Source organism: Carcharhinus amblyrhynchos, chromosome 26 (assembly GCF_965287045.1).
Source record: "Carcharhinus amblyrhynchos chromosome 26, sCarAmb.v2.hapA, whole genome shotgun sequence".
NCBI classification, from domain to species: Eukaryota; Metazoa; Chordata; class Chondrichthyes; order Carcharhiniformes; family Carcharhinidae; genus Carcharhinus; species Carcharhinus amblyrhynchos.
Window position 1 is genome coordinate 4136481 of NC_137349.1, and position 9924 is coordinate 4146404.

Here is a 9924-nt window from a genome sequence, read left to right on the forward strand (position 1 = left end):
TGAAAGACATGATGGTTAAGTGCATTGGCCATGCTAAGTTCTCCCTCGGTATACTCAACAGGCGCCAGACTGTGGTGATTAGGGGATTTTTCACAATAACTTCATTGCACTGTTAACGTAGACACTAATGTGACACTAATAAATAAGCTGTAAACTTAATCCCCCAAACTTACACATCTTGGGACCCTAAGGGGCAATTGAGTCTGGCCAATTAGCCTAACCCACACATTTTTGGACTGTGGGGCTAAACCGGAGCACCCGGAGGAAACCCACGCAGACACAGGGAGAACGTACAAACTCTGCACACAGGCAGTGACTCAAGCAGGGAATCGAACCCGGATCCCTGGCACTATGAGGCAGCAGTGCTAACCACTGTGCTACTTCATCGTCTGAATTTGGGGCACCCAATGGTGGCGCTATATAAATGCCAGCCTTTCTTCTTCGCTGTTGAGAATTTAAGTTGAGAATTTAAGTTGCGCAGTGGAATATATCGCTGAGGGGACAGACACGCTTTAAGGGGCGTGTCCCGGGTCTGGTTTGATTGACGGGTGACGCGGCGGGGCCGCAGCAGCGGGCGGAGCGGCGGCGGCGGCGGGAGAGGCGCTTTGCTGCCGGGTTAGTGCCGGCCTCAGGCCTGACTGAGTCCCCGGGAGGGAGTCCGGCCTCAGCGGGGCCTCCAAACCACCTGCTCCCGGTGTAAACCCCTTCCCCAGCGGGGCTGAACCCAGCCCAGTGTCCCCACCCCCTCCCGGCGGGGTGCCGGCCGGCTGCAGGCCTGCAATGGGGAGGGCGGCGGGGGTCAATGATGATGCACCCTGTGGCCGAATAGCCCGCCGCATCCAGGGCCTACCATCATCACCTGTGGGGTACCGTAGGGCGTCCAGTTGTGCCAACTCGCTGCCCTGTGACTCCGGCAGTCTCGATGGTGATGCACTCTGTGGCCGAATTGCCGGCAACGTCCAGGGTCTCCCATCAGTGCTGTGGGGTGCTATGATGACAATGTGTTCCCCCTCCTAGCTGCCCAACTCGCTGTCCTGTGACTCCTTCAGGTTTGCACGGGGCGGGGGAGAGAACAAAAGGCTCAATGGTGATGCACTCCACAGCCAAACAGCCCATGACATGGTGGCACAGTGGTTAGCATTGCTTGGGTCACTGTCTGGAGTTTGCATGTTCTCCCCATGTACGTGTGGGTTTTCTGCCAGGTGCTCTGGTTTCCTCAGTCCAAAATATATATGGTTTAGTGGGATTGGCCATGCTAAATTGCCCCTTGGTGTTGGAGGGCTAGCAGGGTAAATGCATGGAGTTACGGGGATAGGCTCTGGGTGGGATTGTTGTCGTGCAGACTTGATGAGCCGAATGGCCTCCTGCACTGTAGCGAGTCTATGATTCTGTGACTCCTGCAGGCTCAGTGGTGACACACTCAGTGGCCGAATAGCCAGCAAGGTACACGACCTCCCATCACTGCTATAGGTACCATGATGCTGCCAGTGCGCCCCTCCTAGCTGCCCAACTAGCAGTGGGGGACGGAGGGGGGGAACAGAAGGCTCAATGATCATGCACCCCACGGTCAAATAGCCTGTGACACCCACAGCTTCCCATCATTTCCCTGGGTACCGCAAGGTGCCCAGTGTGTTTGCCTCCCAGTGCCCTATGGCTCCTGCAGGTTTGCAAAGGGGGCGAATAATGGTGACACACTCCATGGACAAATAGCTCGTGACATTCCAAGGCCTGCCATCAACCTTATTGCGTACCATAATACCTATATCTATACCTAGTGATCCCAGGGCTTAAATGGTGCTGAGCTATTTGGCCTTTGTGTGCAGCACATTATACAGAAAAGTTTGAAAACTCTTGAGATGTTCTTGGAACAAAAACAATGAGAAACTTAATTAACTTGCATAATAACTGCCAAATTAGTGATTATAATTTTGTTAATTCTCAGGTTGCTGACTTGCATATTTTGCTTTGAAAAATACCATTGGAAATATTCCTGTTCCACAGCTGTTTTATTGCGGGTATCTTTGGGAGTTAGTGATGGTGAGGGTATTGTAATAAAGCAGGTTATTGAAGACTGTTCACTTGAGTGGCACAGTAGTTAGCACTGTTGCCTCACAGCGCCAGGGTCCCAGGTTCAATTCTGGCCTTGGGTCACTGTCTGGAGTTTGCACGTTCTCTCTGTGTCTGCATGGGTTTCCTCCGGGTGCGCCAGTTTCCTCCCACAATCCAAAGATGTGTGGGTTAGATTGATTGGCCATGTTAAATTGACCCTAGTGTCAGGGGGATTTGCAGGGTAAATATGTGGCGTTGTGGGAATAGGGCCTGGGATTGTGGTCAGTATAAACTTGATGGGCCAAATGGCCTCCATCTGTACTGTAGGGATTCTATGACAAAAATGTGCTAGAGTAGCTGACTCATGGCTGTTTGTGTATTTTTATGGAAGATTCACAGATACGGAGGTGCTATGACATCAAAAAACAAGAAACGTGTCATTCTGCCCACTCGACCCGAGCCTCCCACTATCGAACAGATCCTGGAAGATGTCAGAAATGCCAGACAGTCTGATCCAGTTTTTGCTTCATTAGCCGAGGGCTGCGAGGGTATTGTAGTTTATTGTTGAAAATTATAAATTACTTTTTTTCCTGATTGTGTATTACTTTTTAATCATCAGCCATGTTGTATTAACATGTTTCATCCAGAACTTGTGTCAACAATAAATTTTTAAAAATGAAAATTTGATTTATTTTTGTCGCCTGTGTTGTTTCTTGCGCACTTTACAGACAAAACATACAGTTCATATTCTCACTTCCACCTTCTTCCTTAGGGAAAAAGGTACAAAGTTTTGAGGTCACATACCAATCGACTCAGGTTCTTCCCCACTGCTGTCAGAGTTTTGAATGGATTTACCTTGCATTAAGTTGATATTTCTCTACATCCTAGCTATGACTGTAGAACTACATTTTGCACTGTCTTGTTTCCTTCTCTATGAACGGTATATTTTGTCTGTATAGCACAGAAGAAACAATACTTTTCATTATATGTTAATACATGTGACAATAATAAATCAAATAAAAAATAACATACATAAGGGAAAAGGATAGGGTGCAGAATATAGGGTGGGATTTCACAGCCTCACCTGCCCCAAAACCATAAAATTGCCCAAAGTCAACGGACTTTTCCATGTTCCTCCCCTCACACACTCTGATTCCCATGGTGGGTGCGGCAGTAAAATTCCAGCCATAGTGTTGCAGTTACAGATAGGGTTCAAATTACTACAAAAAGTGCAATTGTTTCTGTAAAGATGTCATTCCAGGAAGCTACACTGCTGTTATGTGTGAATATCAGCCTGAGGTAAGATTACAACCATTGTATCCTGAAATTTCCCCGCGATTACTGGGTTAACTGGATTAACCAATTAATACAGAGTTCAAAGATCCCAGGCTCAAATCCCAGATTACAATATTTAGGCTGACACGCCAGTGTAAAATTGAAGGAATGCTTCAGTTGGACGACTGAAGGAGTGCTGCACTGTCAGAGTTGCCATCTTTCGGATCAGACATTAAAGCAAGGCTCCACTTGGGTGACAGTAGAAAATCCAGTGGCACTATCTTAAAGAACAAAATGGGAATTCTGTACAGGCATCCTGGCCAATATTAATTCTAGTTGGACAGTGACCTGTGAGGCACTGCTGCATCACAGCTCCAGGGAGCTGGATTCAATTCCAGCCTTGGGTGACTGCATGGAGTCTGCATGTTCTCCCCATGTCTGCGTGGCTTTCCTCCGGGTGTTCCAGTTTCCTCTCTGAGTGGGATAAGTGGATTAGCCATGTTAAATTTCCCCTTAGTGTCCGAAGATGTGTAGTTTAGGAGGATTAGCTGGGTAAATATGTGGGAATTATGGGAATAGGGCTTGGATGCTTTTTCAGAGAGTTGGTGCAAAGTAGATGGGCCAAATGGCCGCCTCCTGCACTGTAGGGACTCTATGAATCATCAAAAATAGGGTAATTTGTTATAAATATTGTTACTTGTGAGAACTTGCTGTGTGCAAATTGGTTGTTGTGTTTACATGTATTTTAATAATGACTATATCTAAAGTACTTCTTCAGCTGTAAAGTGCTTTGGAAATTCTAAGGTTGTGACCTATATTGCATATAAATCAAAATTCTTTCGTGTCAGGAAAAATGCAGGTAGGAGCTTCCTCCCAAAATTTAAAAGATTGAAAACTCCAGTGGACTACCTGGCACAGTTAAGACTGCACTTCTTCCTGAGCTATAACTTAGCATTTGCTGAAGTGGCTGCATATTATTCATCAGTAGAGCACTGGAGAGTCTGGTCACTTGTTTTAACTTGTAGATTGTCTATTTGTTTTAGGTCTACACAGTTGACATCAAGTTGTATTTGACAATATAACTGCTTCCCCCCACATCCCCAAGTAAATCAGCAGAGTTTAGAAAGCTGTTTCTGTTGGTGTTCATTAGACATCAGCACTCAACATTCCCTCTAACATTTTTTTTGGATTGCATGGGTGATTTATTTAAGTACGCAGCCACACGCATTTCCCATTTCAGAGGGGCTGACTTGTGTGCAGCCTGGGTGGGGACTTGCGGATTGCTGCACAGCTTAGAAGGACCACCAGTTTATATAAATGCATTCATCTGTCGTAATTCACCTTCTGCCTTGTTACATTGTGCAGAAAAATTATTTCCCTTTTTAAATGTAAAACGTGAAACTGCAAATTCCCCGATAGCTTGGTGTGTGAATGCACAGACTTCTGATTTCAAGGAAAAGTAATGTAATTTCCACTTTGGTTTCTGGCCTCACCCACTTTGATTTATGAAAGTGTAACGCAAAACCCAATGATAAAAAATCTGTACATTCACACCTATGGCCGGGATGGGAGTCAACAACATTGTGCAATTAATAGGAAGGATGTTTTCTGTGGAAGTCAAGTGAATCAGGAAGATATCTCCCAAGTTGTTAAAATATAGCGTGAAATTACTTGATTTTTGTTCTTTAATGTTTAATTTAATTTATTGTCACATGTTAGTATACAGTGAAAAGTATTGTTTCTTGCGTGCTGTATGGACAAAGAATACCTTTCATAGAGAAGGAAAGGAGAGAGTGCAGAATGTAGTGTTACAGTCATACATAAGGTGTAGAGAAAGATCAACTTAATGCAAGGTAAGTCCTTTCAAAAATCAAATGGCAACAGGGAAGAAGCTGTTCTTGAGTCAGTTGGTACATGTCTTCAGACTTTTGTATCTTTTTTTCTGATGGAAAAAGGTGCTTTGGGTCCTTGATTATGCTTTTCTGAGGCAGTGGGAAATATAGACAGTGTCAATGGATGGGAGGCTGGTTTGAGTGATGGACTGGGCTGCGTTCATGACCCTTTGTAATTTCTTGCAATCTTGGATAGAGCAGGAATCATACCAAGCTGTGATACAACCAGAAAGATTGCTTTCTGTGGTGCACCTGTAAAAGTTGGTGAGTGTGTCGTAGCGGACACGCCAAATTAGCCTCCTGAGGAAGCAGCAGCATTGGTGAACTTCCTTAACTATAGCGTCAGCATGGAAGGACAAGGGCAGATTGTTGGTCCTCTGGACATCTAGAAACTTGAAGCTGTCAACCATTGCCACTTCATCCCTGTTGATGTAGACAGAGTCATGTTGTCCGCTACCCTTCCTGAATTCCTTTTATTGATGCCAATGCTTGTATGTCCCTTTTTGTAGCATGGCAGTTAGAACTGTGCACAGTCAAGTGTGTTCAAGTATGATGAGGTTAATGCATTGTGGAGCCTTAACATCATATTAGAGGTTCTAGCTATATTATCTGACATTTTAAAAGAGCCTCACCATGTTGCGACTTATTGGTGACCTTCACAGTTATTCTTGGGTCTTTCCCATATAGCTTGTGCTAATGCTTCATTAGGCTTAAATTGCACAATATTTCATTCATGTAATAGCTTTCTCAGTCTAACTTCATCTCCCCATCTAAATAATTAATCCAAATCCTCCTGCTAGTCTTTGGTTGTTTTTGATTTTTCCTGTTCTCCCCATTTTATGACCATCTGCAAATTTTTAACATTTTTAAAAACACTTTCTGAACTGTGTGGCTTACTCAGTCATTTCAGTGCAATCTTAAGACTCAACCATATTTCTGTGGGTCTGGAGTCACATGTAGGCCAGACCGTGTAAGGATGGCAGATTTTCTTCCCTAAAGCACATTAGTGAATCAGTTGGATTTTTACAACAATCTGCAATAGATCCACAGCCATTAGACTTTTAATTCTAGATTTTTATTGAACTCAAGTTTCAGCATCTGTGTGATGGGTTTAAAAATTGAATCCCCAGAGCATTACCCCAAGTCTCTGGATTACTAGTCCAGTGACAGTACCATCACACCACTGCCTAAAGGAGACTAGCTCTTGCTGCCCCAAAATTGAAACATTTATAGGGTTAATTTCTTTAGTTTGTAGATTATCCAGATTTGACTCAACTTCCTGTTCATTTCAAAGTCCTGTAGTGTGATTTTGTGGTCTTGATACAATTCACTGCTAACTAAGTAGGAAAACCACCAAAGTCGACTCTCACTTCTCTGTTAAACAGTCTTCCTACACATGACCTTTTCCATCAGAGAAAAATGTTCTTGTAATTTCAGGTCTTCCTGTAAAAAGCCACCTGTGACCAAGTGTGATCCTCCTCATCCATTTGTCAATCTAAGTTTTTCATTGTATCTTTGTGAGGAGAGAGTCAGAAAGATCAAAAAACAGGAGTGGGCCATTTGCCCCTTGAGCCTGTTCAACCGAAATCATGGCCGATGTGTCTGTTAGCTCCATATATGGAGTTAGCAGACACATATATCTACGTACGGGTCTTGGCACCGTAATCTCTTGATGCCTTTGGTTAATAAAACTATAAATCTCAGGTTTAAAATGTTAATTTGATACAGCATCAATTGCCATTTGCAGAAGGGAGATCTAAATTTGTACCACGCTTTGTGTCTTGAAGTAGTTCCTAATTTTAATCCTGAAAGATTTGGCTCTAAATTCTAGACTCCAGAACCCGTAGTAATAGTTTCTCTCCACCTACCCTGTTACCTTTAATATCTTAACTTAGTTCAAATCATCCCCTAATCTTATAAATTCCAAGGGGTACAACTCTGCTTTGAGTGACTTGAACCGTGGAGATGAGGTGTCCTTCTCGAAAAACTACTGTATACGCCACCCAAGGTCAATATATCCTTCTTGAGCTGCAGTACACAACATTGCTCACAATACTCGAGGTATGGCCAGCCAGGGCCTTAAATAGCTTCTATGTTTTCTCCTTATGGTTTTCTTAGACTCCTAGATGTAGGTAGCCTTTTGATTATTTTCTGCACTTGTTCATGACGTATTAATGCTTTATGTATCTGAATCCACAAGTCTCTTTGGATCTCCACTGCTTCTGAACTTTTACCAAGTAATTCATCTGTTCCTTTTAGGTCTAAAGTCAAAAACTTCACATTTATCCTTGTTGACAACCAGTTGCCACAATTTTGCCCATTCAATTTATGTCATTATCTCTTTGTAATTTTATGCTTTCATCAACAGTGCTTCCAAACTTGCCTATTTCTGTGTTATCAGCAAATAGAATATATTGCTTTATATCCCATCAGCTAAGTTGTTAATAAGTACAATGAATATTTCAGGACCTGACATCAGATCCTTGTGGAATATCACTAGTCGCACCCTGCTAATTAGAGTATGTTGCCATTATCTCCCTCCTCTCTGTCTCATGCCATTTGATCAATTTCCTAACCAGGTAAACAGTTGGCCTTGAATTCTGTAAACTTTAAATTCAACTAACAGCCTCTTATGTGGAACTTTTATCAAATGCCTTCTGGAAGTCCATGTAAATAGCATCCACAGATATTTTCCTGTCCACTACTTCAGTCAAGTTTATCGGCCATGACTTGTCCTTTACAAATCCATGCAGCTTCTTTCTGATCAAGAGAAAAATTTTAAGGTGCTCAGTTCATTCCATTATAGACACCAGCAATTTCCCAACAACAAAAGTGAGACTAACTGATCTGTAATTCTCTGGTTTTCCCCTGTAGCAGAGTGATGTGGACAATTTTCTGTTCTAGCCAATGGAACCACAAACTTCTGATAATCTAGCTGTGATTGGAAACCTGGTTTATGAGTAATTCCGGGTGGAAAGTCATAATCTCCCACAAGCCTTTGGAGGTCAGAATAATTGAGCAAATTTTTCTTAGGTTCAGATCACCAACAACCTGTCCTGGTTTCCCCCCGCCCCACCCCCCCTCCCCCGCCCCCATGCTGACACTTGGGGGGGTTACCAGCATGTTAGCTACAACTCTCACCAACTTTTACAGATGTACCATAAGAAAACACTCTCTCTGGTTGTATCACAGCTTGGTATGGCTCCTGCTCTGCCCAAGACCACAAGGAACTACAAAAGGTCGTGAATGTAGCCCAATCCATTACGCAAACCAGCCTCCCATCTATTGACTCTGTCTACACTTCCGGCTGCCTTAGCAAGGCAGCCAGCATAATTAAGGACCCCATGCAACCCGGGCATACGCTCTTCAACCCTCTTCCGTCGTGAAAATGATATAAAAGTCTGAGGTTCTGAGGTCACGTACCAACCGACTGAAGAACAGCTTCTTCCCTGCTGCCATTGGACTTTTGAAGGACCTACCTTGCATTAAGTTGATCTTTCTCTACACCCTAGCTGTGACTGTAACACTACATTCTGCACTCTCTCATTTCCTTCTCTATGAATGGTATGCTTTGTAAAGCACGCAAGAAAGAATATTTTTCACTGTATGCTAATACATGTGACAATAACAAATCAAATCAAAAGAAATGAGACAAATAAGTTAGATCAGTTGTTCATTTTGACCATGACAAAATAACATTTTTTTTTAAAAGTAAACATTTTTTCAGAGTTCCTGGCCCCAGTAAGAGTGGAAGTGTCACTGCCAGATGTGGAGACTCAATATCAGCAAAGCAAAGCTTACGTTGAACTGAACCAACGTTTACAAGAAGAACTTAGTGACTTGGCATTACAATCTGAGGAGTTGAAGAAAGCAGAGGAACAGCTTGATCTAAGTATTTCTGAAATTAAAGATAAGAATTTTCAAAACTCAGCAAATTCTAAAGAATAATTATACTCCAAGGTAACCTTCTCACTGATGGAAGTTACGGGAGTTGCCGGATCGATGGGACTGCGTTCAAAGTTTGAGTATGACTTTTCCCTTTGGTTTTGTGAAACAGATGAAGAGGTAGCCTTACAAATTTCGAACATGTTGGATCAGTGTGGTTACAAGGGATTTGTGGAGCACCAGGACAAAGTGCCTGGAGGACTGATTGTAAAAGAAGTAACAAATGTTATCCAGCAAAGTAAGATCACCATCATTATCTTGTCGCAAAGTTCTCTGGGCAGCACCTGGTGTCGCAGAGTCTCTGAGTGGAACTTGCGGCATTATATCGAGAAGGGAAGCAAGGTTCTCCCAGTTTGTGTTAACATAGAGCGAGAACAAATTCCACCAGTTTTAAAGCACATTTCTGAGCTTAATTACAGCTCCAAATTCTTTAATAAAAGATTGTTGGATAGCTTCAAACCAAGAAAGAAATCAGTCTGTAAACATGAGTTACGCAAGTGAATGATCATGTGGAGTAAGGTAAATAAATACTATCTGTGTCAAGTGTTACTTGTGATTTTCATCTATGATTAATAGATGACATTGTTTGAAATTTATGCTGATATCTTAAATTGCACTGCATGACTGAGTGATCAACAGGGAAAAAAAACAAAGTTACTAACAACAAGTTTGGACCTGTACTAAATGTCCTCTCAAAGCATAATTGATCTTTCCCTTAAGCAAATCTCATATTCCTTTAAATCGAAATTTATCTTTACTACCC

General features: G+C 42.7%; 1 protein-coding gene across 1 annotated transcript; it reads left to right on the forward strand.

Moving 5' to 3' along the window:
- The first annotated feature begins 566 nt into the window (after positions 1-566).
- c26h19orf25 (chromosome 26 C19orf25 homolog) lies at positions 567-9704 on the forward strand. Its single transcript, XM_080213037.1, has 3 exons — positions 567-615; positions 2441-2597; positions 8944-9704. The coding sequence occupies exons 2-3, from the start codon at positions 2462-2464 to the stop codon at positions 9162-9164; spliced, it is 357 nt and encodes a 118-aa protein (XP_080069163.1). The 5' UTR covers positions 567-615; positions 2441-2461; the 3' UTR covers positions 9165-9704.
- Positions 9705-9924: the final 220 nt, after the last annotated feature.